This window comes from Impatiens glandulifera, chromosome 1 (assembly GCF_907164915.1).
Source record: "Impatiens glandulifera chromosome 1, dImpGla2.1, whole genome shotgun sequence".
Classification (NCBI taxonomy): domain Eukaryota; kingdom Viridiplantae; phylum Streptophyta; class Magnoliopsida; order Ericales; family Balsaminaceae; genus Impatiens; species Impatiens glandulifera.
Genome location: NC_061862.1, coordinates 65,487,021 through 65,504,016, shown reverse-complemented (window position 1 = coordinate 65,504,016; position 16,996 = coordinate 65,487,021). Strand labels below are relative to the sequence as shown.

At 32.6% G+C, this 16,996-nt stretch overlaps 2 protein-coding genes across 2 annotated transcripts; both read left to right on the top strand.

The window, feature by feature from the left end:
* The first annotated feature begins 1,416 nt into the window (after window positions 1–1,416).
* LOC124921236 (phosphatidylinositol 3,4,5-trisphosphate 3-phosphatase and protein-tyrosine-phosphatase PTEN1) lies at window positions 1,417–6,754 on the top strand. Its single transcript, XM_047461864.1, has 8 exons — window positions 1,417–1,738; window positions 2,054–2,361; window positions 3,177–3,353; window positions 3,824–3,937; window positions 4,690–4,878; window positions 5,436–5,663; window positions 5,873–5,974; window positions 6,467–6,754. The coding sequence occupies exons 2-8, from the start codon at window positions 2,071–2,073 to the stop codon at window positions 6,602–6,604; spliced, it is 1,239 nt and encodes a 412-aa protein (XP_047317820.1). The 5' UTR covers window positions 1,417–1,738; window positions 2,054–2,070; the 3' UTR covers window positions 6,605–6,754.
* A 1,556-nt stretch (window positions 6,755–8,310) lies between these two features.
* LOC124918755 (probable ubiquitin conjugation factor E4) lies at window positions 8,311–16,592 on the top strand. The gene is made up of 16 exons (XM_047458796.1): window positions 8,311–9,399; window positions 9,909–10,113; window positions 10,336–10,487; window positions 10,578–10,872; window positions 11,389–11,541; window positions 12,157–12,360; window positions 12,448–12,560; window positions 13,235–13,349; window positions 13,890–13,979; window positions 14,079–14,282; window positions 14,611–14,706; window positions 14,795–14,917; window positions 15,022–15,114; window positions 15,601–15,765; window positions 15,853–15,942; window positions 16,189–16,592. The coding sequence occupies exons 1-16, from the start codon at window positions 8,564–8,566 to the stop codon at window positions 16,366–16,368; spliced, it is 3,114 nt and encodes a 1,037-aa protein (XP_047314752.1). The 5' UTR covers window positions 8,311–8,563; the 3' UTR covers window positions 16,369–16,592.
* Window positions 16,593–16,996: the final 404 nt, after the last annotated feature.

Sequence of the window (16,996 nt, the reverse complement as noted above, 5' to 3'; positions counted from 1 at the left end):
TTGTGATTAATTTGGATATATATGTGAGAGTAAATGGATACTTGGGTCGGATTGTGAGTTGACCCTCCCATAAATTTAAAACGGTTAAAAATAAAATTTAAAATGTTATATATATATTTCGAATTTGCAACATAACAAAACAAGTGCAATATTTAACCAAGTGTGATTGGAATGTGGTTTGTCGATGGATAATAGGTCGGTATCAATTGAAAGTGGTTAAAAATATATGAATCAAATATTTGATTGACAAAAGTGTGAGGTCATGATGTTAAATATTAAAAAATAAGAATTAAATATTTGATTGACCAAAGTGAGAGTGTAATGTCACGAGATGAGAGATTCATTTGGAAAAAATATGTGATAAGATACGTGAGAAAATAAGTTGTTTTATCGAAGTGAATAAAACATGGAATGAGAGCGTTCTATTTTTTATTTTAATATATTATTCGTGATTTATTAAAATTTTAAACATTGAATACATATTATTATTATTATTTATTAAATATATTTTTTTATCCGTGTGCATCGCACTGAGATCTCCCTAGTTAATTTAGTTACAGAAATATAATTTTGGAAAATCAAATAAAAAATATAATTATATTACAATATTATTTAATATATGTAATCTTAATATATTATATTTTATAAGATATAAAAGTATTTTATTTTTTCAAAACCATTTTGCTAGAAGACTGAAGCCTATTGAAATTTCTTCAACAAACTTAGATCTCGTTTCGAAGCTCTCTAAATCTCGCTCCGGTAAAATCTTAAATCTTGTTCAGTTATTGCTCTCTTTAAGCACTAAATCTATATAGTAGTTGTTGACATAACCCATTGTGTTTGTTTTGATTTTATTTATTTATCTCTTAATCAAATTAATATTTGTCTATGGAAGAAACATCAATTCCACTTAATATAAATATTGGTGTAATTGAAAGTAATGAGGTTATTCTTAACTACAACGAACAACACACAGAAAATAACAAAAAAAAAAAAAAAAAAGGATGGGGTTCTAAATAAAGTAAAGGAAAAAAAACTTAAAAGGTTTGGAATGATTGTCTTTTTTTATTTATTAATATGTAATTAAGGATATGAAATATTTGTGTGGTGATTTATATTTTTTTTAATATAAGAAATTAATATATAAATATATTTAAATTCAAGTTTATCGAGTCAAACTCGATCCTATAATTATATGATCGAACCGAATTTGAGCTTAATATTAAAATCTCGATCGAGCTCGAACTCGAACTGAGCCAAGCCAATAAAAAACGAGTCGAGACGGACTAATTTGAGCTTGGTTCGTTTACCCTAGGCAAGAATGACTCCTTGTCATTTATCTTTTCAAATAGAATAAATATATAAATATTAATTTGAGAGAGTATACATGTATAACGTCCTTTGATGGCGGCAAAACTCTCGCGCCCGCCATTTCCTCTGAGGTCTTGGGGGTGAGAGAAGATCCTCCAAAATTAGCACTGTTCCTGCCGAAGCCAACCGTCGACAAGCTTCTCTCTCTTCCCTTATCGCCCCATGGAGTTTCTAATCTCTTTCTGGCCACCCTGAACGAATACCATCTTCACTTTCAACCCTTTCAGAAGCACATGTTGAAGGCGCATTCTAGGGTTTGAACGCCCTAGAACTCGTTTCGGTTCTTCCTACAGTTTTTCATGCGACTTATCCGTCACATGAGAAGGACCGGGACGAGTGGTTTCGCCCTCTATTATTAATTCAATTGGTATTGTTATTGTGATTTATATACACTTTCCGAATTTCATTTATGAACGTGTATCTTCATATCATGAAAAAGGTACACCTTTCGGAGATAGTAGGGATCATTTAGGTGTTATGTACATGCATTTTTAACCTCATATATGCCTTGTTAGTTTTCCTGGAGATATTATGATACAGTGATGCTTTTCTAATGAGAAAAATGAATATAAGTGTCAACATCAACATGACTGACTGAATGAACATAGGATCAGTTATACTCTTCTTTGTTAGCTTTCTTTCATGACCACTAGGTTTGGCTAACAATCATTTCTTTCTGCAGATGCCCCCTTGATTCCCATGAGTTCGAAAATGTCAGCAAACATGGCTTCGAAGGGGGTTGAAAATATGAGTTTACTTCCTGTTAAACACCGGCTCATAGATTACTTCACTATAACTTTGTATATTCGTAATCTTGTATCGAAGAAAAGGAGGAGAATGCTTGTTGGTGGTTATGATCTTGACATGTCATATATCACAAACCGTGTCTTGGCAATGTCATTTCCTGCAGAGCGCATACGGTCAGTCTATCGTAATCCTCTCTGGCAGGTGAAGTCTGTGCTGGACATGGAACATCATAGCCATTATAAGGTGTGTTCTAAAGACTATATTTTTTTTTTATAATAATTGTGATTTGAACATCATGTTAGTTTTGTAACAATTCCATCATGGTTTATTTTCTTCTTGACGTTTCAACTATGTCAAATGCAAGTCCACTTTGTATAGCCTACTTGGTTTCCACAAATTGACAGATCATGTTGATTGTGTGTTATTTCATTCACATTGGAGTAAATGATATTCCATTCTTTCTGTAACCATAGAATGCACTTGGCAAAAAGCCGCTGATTTAGAGGTTGTTTGGTTAGTGGTGTCATTGCATAGTCTCTTCTCAATGCATACCTACCATATTGGAACAACACAGCATAATTCAAGATCTCACTTTTGACCTTACACACGTGAAGTAAGAGAGCTCTTCAGCATTTTCCTTAAATATGAGAGAATGCTACACTTTCGACTTCTTAACATTAAGATTCTTACACAGCCTAAAGTAAATCTTTGTTAATTTTCTTTTGATAATTTTTCGAAAAAAATAAAATGTCTTATTTTTCTAAATGATTCACATCATTGTACTCTATTCTGATTGATTTACATCTCTACACTGTACACTGTATCACTATATATACACACAATTCCTAGCAACATTTGTGGGCTGCTACCACAATTATAGGATTTGCACAAATCAGGGGTTGTTAATTATCTCCTAATTACAGATTTTACAAACAATACAAATGTGAAATATCCATAAGTTGGTCTCCAAGTTGAACATCTCCTACCTTGTTATGTTAATTTTATCTTCTTTTTTCTACCAGTAGTTTGTAATTTCCTTTTATTGCACAACTTTATAGGTGTACAATTTGTGTATTGAAGAGACGTATGATCCATCCCATTTTCATGGCCTAATGGAGAGATTTCCGTTTGACGACAACCACGTCCCACCTCTCCCAATGATGAAACAATTCTGTGAAAGTGTGAATTCATGGCTTTCAAATGATCCCAAAAACATTGTTGTTATACACTGCATGGTATTAACCCTCACTTATATCATATCTTTATTGCTTTATGTTTAGATTATTTTCTGTTGTACTATCAACATCATAACCATAGTTGCTCACTAATTGTCCCAGTTCATGAATTATGTTGTGGATAGTCAATTTAGTTAAGCCTTGTTGAATTACCTGAAATACAGGTCACATTCTTACTTAAGAATAATATTTCTTGATCACATTACTGTAAACTATGGATGTTGCTTTTAAAAAGGGGGAAATTTGGAAAGATCGTAACTAAAAATTTCCAGCCTAGGACTAGCCTTTGCATGTTACTCATAAAATGAAGAAGTCTTGTACCGGACGATGAGAGAGTTGCATTTGGAAACATTTATTGTTCCTGTATCTGGATTCGTTTTGAGATACATAAACGTTGGGAAACGAATGCAAAAATGTTTTAATAGTCTATGAGAAATTGCTTCATTCCATCAACTTATTTAATTTTGTAGGCAGGGAAAGGTCGGACAGGACTTATGGTATGTGCCTACCTTGTTTACACTGGCTTGTCTGCAGAGGAGGCTCTCCAGTTGTATGCACATAAACGTACAACCAATAATGAAGGTGTAAGTGACATTACTCGTAAATAATGGACTATTGACCCAGTAAATCTACGACTTCAAAGTATGGCTATATCTACTTGTATAATACATGAAAACTTTTTTTTTGTGCCAAAACACAAAGAGAAGCAGATTGATGGACCAATATGTTTTGTTTCTTAGCCATAATAGTGTCTGCCAAATTGATACGTGGGTCATTTAACCTTATACGCAAGCAAAGAGTTGTTACTAATAAAATACTCTAGAGTCTTCTCCTATAATCTTGTATCTCTTTTTGTCTCTTGTTCATGGGGGCTATTCCTTAGAGAACTGAATATTTGGGGACAATTAAGGTTTCTTAAGATATTTCTCTAACCTAAGAGAATTATGTCTATTGTAGTAGGATACTTACCTAGCTCAATTGGTATGAGTCTTGAAATTAAAAGGTTGAGGTCTTAAGCTTGATTCATACTTATAGCACTTTTATTGAAGTTGGGCTCATTGTGTTGGGATGTTGTGTTAGAGATTCCTGTTAGTGGGCTATATTATTATTAGTAGTATAATGGTAGTATGGTACTTAGCGGAGTAAATTAGTTGGTTAGCAACTTATAAATAGTAGAGTATGTATTATGAATGAAGACGTATTGAATCTAGTTTACCTCATCTTAAAATCTTAGGCAATTCTCATCCCATTTATGTTTGTTGTACAAATCCTAGATATATAGGCTGGTGCGTTACAGATTCATGAACATGAATTTAACATAGGTATTACTAAACAGGTTTCTATCCCAAGCCAGCGTCGGTATGTAGGTTATTGGGAGCAAGTACTTAAATTTCCCAAGGGAGTTGACAATGGCCTTCCAGTGGTGGAATTGCCTCAACCATGTAGTAGAGAACTGCTTCGAATCAGACTTTATGATACAACCAATATAGATGCCATCTACTTTGTGGCCTCGGAGTTGCAAGAGGTAATAATAATCCATTTCTTGAAATTTAACGGCTTGTGTTCAGCTTCTTACTTGTGTTACTGATGCATAACCTTCTATATAAAGGCAAAGTATTATTCAAAAAGAAAAAAGAGTACAAGAAAAGCTATTCGCATGCCAAACAAGCAAAGGAAAAGACTAGTCGAGTAAACACCAACTGTCAACAACCCATAAAAAAAATACTGAGACCGTTTGCCAAAACTGAAAATTAAGTGTTAAGGTGTTGAATACTGAATTTTTAAGTTTCTAGTTAAGTAAATGAAAAATAAATTTTGAATAAACACCAATTGAAAATATCTAAATTTTAAGTACATGGTATTTAAGTTGATTTGATAAAAATCTTTAGCGAATTATATTAGAAGACTACCCTTTGCCTTCTGTTGTTCAGAGTTCTCTTGCTTACAGTTAATGAAGCTTAAACTCTTAGATATGTTTATCTTTCTGTATCCTAGAAGGATAGAACTGCTTGGGTCTGGAGCAAGCTCTTTATTCTATGTTCTTCAGTAAGTAAATGTGCAATTTGTATTCATTTTCAACAGATTCCTGGTGAGCGATATCGTCCATCTGTTGAAATGGTCAAGAATTGCTGTAGACCTGTCAAGAAAGGGAGCAGCCCTAGGTACCACATTTCCTTTATTCAGCAAGGTGAAGAAGATAGCAATGCAAAGGAAATGGAGGAACCTCGTCGCGTAGTCCAAATGGAAACGGAGCATCATGTCTTCCACCAGAGGACCTGCCTCGAGTGCTCTTTTGAGAAACCGATAAAGGTCAGGCATACTTACGTATCATTGTTTATCTTTTGCTCGATAATGCACAGATTTTATGAATAATTATTCGAAAGCTCTGGAGTAGAAACTTGATAAAGAAGGAAACAAAATCAGAAAATAGAATACAAGTCCAATACCTTTTCTTTTTGTTTCTATAAAGGTATTTTGATCTATGATGAAGTAATGTATTGTATTTTTTGCTTAAAAAGGTTAGTGGAGATGTACGAGTTATATTTTACGAGAAGTTGATTGGAGGGCGTCTTTTCTATGCTTGCTTCAACACAGGCTTTATAACAAATAGCTTACTACAGGTATGTATGACAGTAGTGGGTTTAATTATTTATGTTCATCATCATGATTTAGCATAATCTGTGTTATTTGAAAACATTATTGTTTGATGGAAAAGTAGATTATTTGGTGTTATCTCACAAAAATATTACTTTGCAATTAATATTTAAAATGTTACAAGATAATTTGCTAGGTTGGAAAATGATTTGATTGATAATGGGATAATTGTTTATTTGGATTACCTTCATCAAACAGAGAGTATCTTCTTATTAGATTCCAAGGCTTTGTTTGATGAATGCCCCCTTATCCCCATCATTAATCCCATCATCATTTGAATCATCAACTATTAGTCATTTAACCCCTAAATAATCTATTTTTTCTGTCAGTTTTCTTTTTCATTTTCAAATAACGCTACATCAAACAAGGTCCAAGACGCATTCAAATTCTAGATGCGGTTGGTGAGGTTATTAAAGGTGTTATATTGAAGAATTTCTCATTGTTATTGTTTGATGCAGTTTTCTGTGAAGGATTTGGATAAAATTGGGAAAAGAGGTCAATCTATTTCTGGGCCTGCATTTTGTGTAGAGCTTCTATTTGGTCCGGCTAACTCGAGTGGAATGATTGCAGTTCCATCCGAAGAAGATTGGATTTAAGTTGTATTTTTTGTTACCATGGTTGGTTTGCCAGAAGAAAATACTAATAATAATTTGATGCAAAAGTCTCAAATGTAGTATTATTATTATTACATCTATTGTGGAGGATTTCATTTTCTCCCTAACTGTATATTCTTTCAAAAAAACAAATCTTTTGTCAAAATTTCAATGGAAGCTTGATTTTGCACATTCAGTTATATCCTTTTTTCTCCTTTGTTATTTTCGTTTTCTGCTGACACCAGGAACACAAAAGAACTCCAATTCATAATTTCGATGAATCATATAGTGCGAGATCACTCCAGAAGGTAAAAAATATTTGAAGTTTTTTGTTTTAATTGTGGTCCGTGTTAGGGGCGGCTCGAGTCGGTACTATATATTTTAATTTTTTTATTTATATCTTATACCTTACCGGATGTTCCGGTATAGAAAAATCCATACATTTATCTTACGTAATATATATTTTATAACTAAAAAATATATTCACTTAAAAAATCAATTTAATAAAGTTATTACATAAACGTTAAACAAAATTAAAATATTATTTTAAAAATTTAACATTTTTTAAAATTAACAAATATTAAAAATTAAATTTAGTTACAAAAATTAGAATTAACAAAAATAAACATAAGCATAGTCTTCCTATTACCTAACGTGGAGATTTAGAAGTGGAGAAAGAGGGAGATTTAGAACGATAATTAATTGTATTTGTATCTACAATTTTATTTTATAAATTAATAATATAATTCAAGTTCGATGATAATAATAATAATAATAATAATAATAATAATAATAATAATAATAATAATAATAATAATAATAATAATAAATATTAGTTAATTTATATTTAATTAATAAAAAACTCTCACTCTTTTCAATTTATTTATTTTTCTTAAATAATTTAAGTTTATATCAATAGGATATTTTCATAAGTTGAATTCTTATTCTTTTACCTAATCATTTGTACAAATTAATGTCTTCATAATTTTAGAACTAAAATTACTTATAAATGACCCGAGCTGAAAACAAACTCACACAAGCTCACTAGCATCCGCTGATGATTAAATTGTAAAAATGTAAAAATATGATTAATAATAATTGAAAAGACTAAGTACATAGTTTATTTTTTTCACAATTCCAAGAAATTGAAAGTTACGTTAGATATTTTTTTAATCTTAATCGGCAAAGTATTGATGTTGAATAATATTACATATAATTATATTTTAATTTTATTTTCAAAAATTATATTTCTATAATTAAATTAATATTAAATTTATTTATTTCCTTATAAATATCATACATATATATTTTAATTTATAAATATTATTTCAATACATCTAGATATACCAAAATTCTAAAAATTTAATAATTTTATCGTATAAATAATTTCGGTATTTGTACAACATCTTACATTTTTTTGATACACCTTAAAAATCAATATTTTCGATATATTGTGTTACGGTATATTCAATATACTGTAATTTTTAACACCTAAACCTATCCAATATTTACGTTTCTAAAAAATAGATATGAAAAATAAAAAAAAATAAAAGTTATTAGGATATTAAAAGTTTATTTGGAAGGTTAGTGAGAATAATTAAACTAACTAAATAAACAAGGAATTAAATATATTTTTTTTAATAATAAAAGAAAAAAAAATAGTTATAAGAATACTACTACTCCTTGAGAGATCCACCCCTTTCTTTTCAGGGAAGTCCTCAGCTGGTCTTCCAGAACACAAGCACAAGAAAGCTCGAATCTTGCGCCCCAATCTTCCCCTGTTTCTTTTCTTATCTCCGTTCAATCACCGCCACACTGGGGGTGTCCGAAGCCCTAAGTTATTGGAAAGTTCGCTGTTGGAAATCTATTCAATACGAAGAAGCCCAATTCGTTCTGTGTATCTATCTATCTATATATATATAAATCGATACAGATACAAGTTCTCATATAATTATCGGGGTAATGGCGACTCAAAAGGTACAAAGGTCTCCGGCAGAAATCGAAGATATAATTCTGAAGAAGATCTTTCTTGTTTCTCTCACCGATTCCATGGAAAACGATGCCCGGATAGTCTACTTGGATATGACTGCAGCAGAAATTCTCAGTGAAGGTAAGGAATTGAAGCTTTCAAAGGACTTGACGGAAAGGATCTTGATTGATCGGCTTTCTGGTAACTTTGTCTCGGCCGAACCACCGTATAGGTATCTTGTCGGTTGCTATCGTCGAGCATATGACGAAGGCAAGAAGATCGCGAATATGAAGGATAAAGCTATTAGGTCTGAGATGGAATTGGTTGTTAAGCAAGCTAAGAAATTGGCAGTCTCATACTGCCGGATTCATCTGGGTAATCCAGATATGTTTCCTAATTGGGAAACCAATAATTCCAAGACGTCTCCACTGTTGCCATTGATTTATTCTGAAGTTTCACCTTCGATTGATGTGCATGGAGGGAGTAGCAGTAGTGGAGGTATTGCTTCCCCTCCAGGGTTTTTGGAAGAGTTCTTACGTGATACTGATTTTGATAGTTTGGACCCTATTGTGAAACAATTATATGAGAATTTGAGGGAGGCAGTGGTGAGGAAGTCTGCTCTTGGGGATTTTCAACAGCCCCTGAGGGCTTTGTTGTTTCTGGTTAGTTTTCAAAATTGTTCCAAATCGCTTGTAAACCATGATTGGTGGATTCCAAAAGGTCCATATTTGAATGGCCGTGCTCTAGAAATCGGCAGCATCTTGGGGCCCTTTTTTCATATCAGCGCCTTGCCTGATAATAACTTTTTCAAAAGTGAACCTGATGTTGGGTGAGTTTTATAATATCCTCTTTGTTTTTACTATTCTTGTTTGTGCTTCTGTTTTTGCTGCCCTCTTAATCAATTCTCAGCTTCTAAAAGATTAAACAAATTTTGATATTGATTTCTTAGTCATTGTCATTGTGGTTTTGTAAGGGAGTTTAGCCAAAGAATAGGAAGGGGTATTAGGTTCCAATAGAATGAATTATTATTGTCTTTATGTTTTAGCAATAGTAAAATTGGTAATGGATGGATTGATTATGGTTTAGCTGATGGAGATATGTATAAATATTGTATTCGTAACCATGGTAGCTCAAGTGGTCAGAGTCTTGAACTAATAGTTTGATGCCTCTGGTTTGATTCCCACTAAGAACACTTTGATTGAAGTGGGGGTCATTGCGGTGGGATGCTCTGCAAACCTTTTCCACACAAAAAATACCTTATTTAAAAATATTTGTATTCTCATATTTGGAAGAGATTTATGATTTTCTTTGTGAATGTATATATTTTCAATGTACCAGCCAACAGTGCTTCTCAGACTCATCAACCCGTCGCCCTGCTGATTTATTGTCCTCATTTGCAACAATCAAGTCTGTTATGAACAACTTATACAATGGTTTATCAGAAGTTCTTCTTTCTCTACTAAAGAACTCAGACACTCGAGAGAAAGTTCTTGAGTATCTTGCTCTAGTGATCAACAGGAACTCAGGAAGAGCTCATTTACAGGTAAATGACACTTGTATCATATCTAAAAGGCCTTGTTTGATCTAAAGGGTATTTGAATAATCAAATGGTTATTTTAAAATAACCTTGTTTGATGTAGGTTATTTGTGTAAGGATATTAATATATAATATGCAAATAATGAAAAATAGAGGGTATTTTCGTTGTGATTTGGATAGCAAATCATTTGGAATTAATCCGTTACACTTTATGCAATTTTCCAACAGGTTGACCCCTTATCCTGTGCTAGTTCTGGTATGTTTTTGAACCTAAGTGCTGTTATGCTCCGGCTTTGTGAGCCTTTTCTGGATGCAAATATGTCAAAGAGGGACAAAATTGACCCTGGCTACGCATTCTACAGCAGTCGTTTGGAACTAAAGTGAGATCTTTAGTTTGATATCTGTCAAATATGCTCTTCATCTCTCGTTTTTAATTCATTCCGTCCTTACTTTAATAATTGCCCTGTCAGAGAATTGACTGCTATACATGCTTCGTCCGAAGAGGTTACTGAGTGGTTGAACAAAGAGAATATTGTGCAAGACAATATTTCAGGGCAGAATAATGATGGAGAAACGCGATTGTTACAGTCGCAAGAAGCTACAGTTTCTGGTAGTAATACTGCCGGACCGGACAGCAGTAGGTCATTGACAAGAAGCAATGGAAAAGGCAAATACACGTTTATTTGCGAATGCTTCTTTATGACTGCTAGGATTCTCAACTTGGGTCTGCTTAAAGCATTTTCTGACTTTAAGCATTTGGTTCAGGTACCACCTAAATTTTCAAGTCTGCTTGGATAAAAAGATTAAAATTAGTTCTATAGTAATTTTAAGTATTAAAGGGTTATGTTTTTGTACCCAAGATTAGTTCGGTGGTAAGAGACCTTATTTCCATATAGGTTTAAGATCTATCTACAAGTGAAAATAAAGAGAGAAATGAACCTATTTTCTGGTATCATGATTTTTCATATTGATCAGGATATAGAAAAATCTACATTTTTTCAAAAAGCATAATCCTCTAGGTCATAATCTAACAAATAATCTGGATCATGATTTTTATACCTAATGAAACCAGAAATTACATTATAATATGGATCAATATCTGTATCATCGTCCAAAAAACAATCTATACCAAAAAAAAAACACTTTCAATTCCTCTTTGACAATTTTCTAATGGAATCATGATTGTGACAAAATAGCAGTTTCTAAATAGGCTTCATCTTCTGGTGTTGGAATTCTTTTTTTTTATGGTGAATCTTGTTTTTTATTTTAATTTTCTACTAGGATATATCAAGAAGTGAGGATTCACTCTCCACTCTTAAATCCATGCAAGAGCAAACGCCATCTCGGCAGCTTGAGCATGATATAGCTCACCTTGAGAAGGAGATTGAACAATATTCCCAGGAAAAACTATGTTACGAGGCTCAGCTGCTAAGGGTAAGTTATATCCCCAATGCTGGCTCTATATTGGATCTGTAACCGTAAGACATTCTCTAAGTTGAATCTCTGTGGTTTTAGAATTAAGTAGTAGTAGTATTGTTTTATTTTGCAAATAATGAGATACTATTTCTTTGACGTCCTTGTAGTAGTTGGTTATGTTCAGAACAAGAACTTGTATGATGTGGAGTATTTTTTTTTTTTATAAATAACCAATCTTTTGAAAAAAAAATATTGTTTGATTAAAAAGCGGGTTAGTTGGGGTTATCTGAGGTAAATGACTAAAATAACTTGTCTTTAATATTTAATATGTTATAAAAAATAAAGGGTAATTGGTATTTTGGTTGATAATGGGATAAAGGGTTATTTAGGTTTATCAAAAAAGGCCAAATTCTGAAACAGTGGACGTATTTCTACTATTTTGTCAAGTATTAACAACTTTAAAGACTATAACCTGATATCTAGATATGCCAGTTGACCATGAGGTTGTTATTCCTCGGTTACAAGGCTATCATTCTCTACACTCAAGTTTATAGTATTTTTGTGAGTTCCTTATTTACTCCTGACATATTTTGATATTGGATTTCACTTATAAAATACCTAACTTATGTGTAGGACGGGGAACTCCTTCAAAGGGCATTATCATTCTACCAACTGATGGTTGTTTGGTTGGTTAACCTAACGGGTGGTTTTAAAATGCCTCTGCCATCAACATGCCCTATGGAATTTGCGTGCATGCCAGAGCACTTTATCGATGATGCAATGGAGTTGCTTATCTTTGCTTCTCGAATTCCCAAGGGTTTAGATGGTGTTGTACTGGTGAGTTGTGTAAAGCTTGGACAAATTTTTCTTGGTGTCTGTTTTTCTTATTTTTGAAGTATATATTGTTGCATTGAATGCCGACAGGATGACTTTATGAATTTCATTATAATGTTCATGGCAAGTCCAGAATTTGTCCGAAATCCTTATCTAAGATCAAAGATGGTGGAAGTGTTGAATTGCTGGATGCCCCGTAGAAGGTAGGTCACTATATTGTATTACATCATAAAAATAGGTTTAATTTTATTGAAACCATTTACTTTCATTGCAATATAGGATATGAAAGTCATATACATCAAGGCGATGTTTGATGTGGGTTATTTCAGATGAATTAAAGTTAATCACTGTCAAATCAAAAATCTACTTATCAATCACCTTATTCAAATCATCAACCAAAATATCCTCTATTTAAACAAATAAAAAACAAAAATATTTTTTCATTATATATTTATACCTTTTAACTCAAATAACCTGATTTTCAAGATGAAATATATGTTTATTTGGAAATAACCTCTTAGTTAATAAAATAACCTTAAATCAAACAAGGCTCAAATTGTACAGGAAAGACATAAATCAAAACAAGAACTTGAAAAAAAACAAGAAACAAAGAATCCATCACCACAAGTTTCATGAACTAAGGTCTGGAATTGATGGCATTATAGATTTTGATTGAGTCAGCCTCAAATATGCAATTGTATCATGTCATCCAGATCAATCTAATCTTGAATGGAAAGCTTGTTGTCCTCAAGATTCTCTCATTTTTCGTGCTACCAATTGCAACCCATCCGAGAATGAAATACTTAATTGATAACATATCTTATACTTTTTCCGAGCTTTAGGCTCTATGTATTTATAACTTAATCTTTGCATGCAGTGGTTCTTCAATCACAGCGTCCCTATTTGAAGGACACCAACTTTCTTTGGAGTATTTAGTGAAAAATCTTCTGAAGCTGTATGTGGACATTGAGTTCACAGGTTCTCATACACAGGTTAATAGCTGTCCCTTATATGTTTCTATTTTTTCAACTTCGATTTAATTTTACAATTTGGCTCCTGTTCTTTCAGTCTTCTCTATGGGCCAGTAGTGTGTCCTGATTCCATCATCTTTATGTGTCCGTAATTGGGTTAACATAACCTGTTTATGGCTTTCCTGGAAAATTGGAAACTAGCGACTGTTTTGGATTTGGAAACACTTATTGCTATCGTTTCTAGATCCATTTCCAGATACAGAACCGTTTGGAAACTAAATTTAGTAGAGACAAAATTCAAAATTTTACTTTTGTTTCTATATTTGGCCATAGACGTATGTATTATGTTCAGTTTAGGAATCCAAGTCTGGTAGTTGGTTTTAGAGCGATGTAGGAAGACACTGTAGCCAAATTTATATTCTGGGCTTCAGGCTATGTATGGAAAAATGTAATATCATTATACTAATTAATTTCTTAGCTTTCTTGTTCTGGGAGTCTATACCCGAGTTGCTTTAAATATTCTGATTTCTGGTTATTGTGTACACACTACATCTTGTGCAGTTTTACGACAAGTTTAACATTCGCCACAATATTGCCGAACTTCTCGAATATCTCTGGAATGTTCCAAGTCACAGAAATGCATGGAGAAGGGTAAGAGTTAGACAGTCTTACCCTTATCTATTTCTAGACAGAGTTAGACTGATGTTGGCTTTGAAGAAAAAACTTTAATCACTTTGCTGTAAATTTCAGATTGCCAAGGAAGAGGAAAAGGGAGTATATTTGAACTTCTTAAACTTTCTGATTAACGATAGCATCTTCTTACTCGATGAAAGTCTCAACAAGATCCTTGAGTTGAAAGAGCTTGAAGCTGAGATGTCAAACACTGTAGAATGGGAGGCCAGGTCAGCTCAAGAGAGGCAGGAGAGAACTAGATTGTTCCATTCACAAGAGAATGTCAGTTAAACTCTCCTTGTTTAAAAAAAAAAAAAACTCTCCTGTTGATTATTTTACTATGATTTTGATTCATTATTGATGAGCTGTTTGATTAGCAACGATGAGGTCATATGTTTAAGACTTGATATAAACATTCCTCTTTAGATACATGATCTGTTTCTGAATCCAGATCAAAATGAGAAACAACCAATAAATTTCTAGAATTTGTGTCTTTACTAAGTTATGTTCTTAAAAGTGATATGATCTGGACATTTTGAAAACAAATTACTTAGCTTTTGATTTTTCTTTTCTATTTGCATAGAAGTGTGAATTGATTGATTCATTTCAGATTATCCGGATTGACATGAAGTTAGCAAATGAAGATGTGAGCATGCTAGCATTTACTTCAGAGCAGATCACAGTACCTTTCCTATTACCAGAGATGGTTAGTTTCCTTATCGTGTTCTCTCAGTCACTCAATTTCTTTACATCTGTTTCAAAATCAATGACTGTTCTTTCCTTTATTTATCTAGGTTGAGAGAGTCGCTAGCATGCTCAACTACTTTTTGTTACAACTAGTGGGGCCTCAAAGGAAGTCACTCACTCTTAAGGATCCTGAAAAGTATGAATTCCGCCCTAAACAGCTGTTGAAGCAGGTTGGCAAAGAAAATAACCGAATTCCTTCAAATTTTTGTTAATAGAGATTTGAAAAACATGCCTACATGAGACACTCTCTTTACTGTGTTCTATCTCTCTTAAGATTGTAGACATATATGTGCACTTGGCAAGAGGCGATAAAGATAATATTTTCCCAGCCGCCATCACAAAAGATGGTCGATCATACAACGACCAGGTAATGAATTGAAAATTGGCATAGAGTTCTTTATCTCTTCATTTGAAAGCACTTTTGTATCTAGATCTGGATGGGAAACCATTTGACCTGTATACAAAAATTTTGGATTCATAAATCTATCTAGATGAGATAGATTCATAAATTCATAGGTTCTTTCTCATCTGGATTATACAAGAACAAAAATTGTAAGGCCTTGTTTGGATTGAGTCATTTGAATAATCTCCAAATAACTAACAATCTTTTCGTCTGCCCTCTCATCAATCACATCTTTTAAATCATGAAATCAAAATACTCTCTAATTATTTTTTAATTATACAATAATACCTTGTCTTTTTACCAAAATAATCCACTTTTTCATAACCCAAATAAATTGGTCATTTAACCGGAATCTGAACAAGGCCCAAGTTTTTTCAAATGAAGCTTAATGGGACTTAAATGGGGACTCTATTCTTGTATATCTTTACTGAATGTTCGAAATATTGGCAGTTGTTTAGTGCAGCAGCAAACGTCCTACAAAAGATCGGGGAGGGTGGGAGGATCTTACAAGAGTTTATTGAACTCGGAGTAAAGGCCAAAGCAGCTGCTTCCGAAGCCATGGATGCCGAAGCTACTCTTGGTGAAATACCCGATGAATTCCTTGACCCCATTCAAGTAAGTTCTAATATCATTTACACCACCTAGGGTTTATACTGTATCGATTTAAACACAATTCTGAATTATTTTCTGACGAAACTGCAGTATACACTCATGAAAGATCCGGTTATTTTACCTTCATCAAGAATCACTGTTGATCGTCCTGTAATTCAAAGGCATCTCCTTAGTGACAGCGTATGCATGCTCCTTTTTTCTTGTGCTAACTATTTCTACTTTTTCTTGTGCTAACTATTTCTACATATTTAGGCCTTATTTGATGAAGAATTAATCCAAATAACCCACATTTTTCTATAATGTTTTAGTGATTTAACTGAAATAATCATATTTTTCATTGATTACTTAAAATGAAAAGCTCTTAAATATTAGTTTCAGATTTTGGATACTGACAGTTGTGTTCTGACTGAGCATCTTTTCTTGCAGACGGACCCTTTCAACCGATCTCATCTTACTGCAGACATGTTGATACCAGATATCGAGTTGAAATCGAAAATTGAAGAGTTTGTTAGGACACAGGTATTGAAGAGGCATAATGAACATGTGAGCTTACAAAGCTCCAAAGCTGCAAGGCAGACTGCAGAAGGCGAAATGCATTTAGTTTGATTGCGATCTACATTTCTTATCTATTTCTAGACAGAAGGGGCATCCCGCAGTTGTATGTATCAGAAGAGATCGAGAAGTGTGGAAAAATTCTAATTTTTTAATTTTTCGTTTTAAGATCAAATTGTGGACTTTGATAAAAGCGTCCTGTCTGCACGCACTTTGGATCTTCATCTTGGTTGTCGAGTTAGTCATGATATATGCAATGAAATTGAAAATTACCCAAATGATAATAAACCCACAATAAATTTGATCACTAAGGTAACTTTGTTTTTTCTCAACAAAAATCTAGTTTGATGAAAATGTGTACACAGCTTTCTTACTTAGACATTTGTCCCTTTAACTTCATTTAAAACAATAATAATAAGAAAAAAAAAGCTAAGAAAAAAAAGCTTATTTAAACGTATCTTTTAATAATAGTATGAATATAATTTTTAATTTATATATTTATTAATTAAATATTAATACATCATTAATTAAACTATTTAAATTTATTTTATATATAAAATTTTTATTACTTTTATATTAGTTTTTCTTTTCTTTTATTTATTTTTATTTATTTTATTTTTTTTATTCCTTAAATTCTTATTTTTTTAAGAGATTTTAGCAACATATTTATAAATTTCTTTCT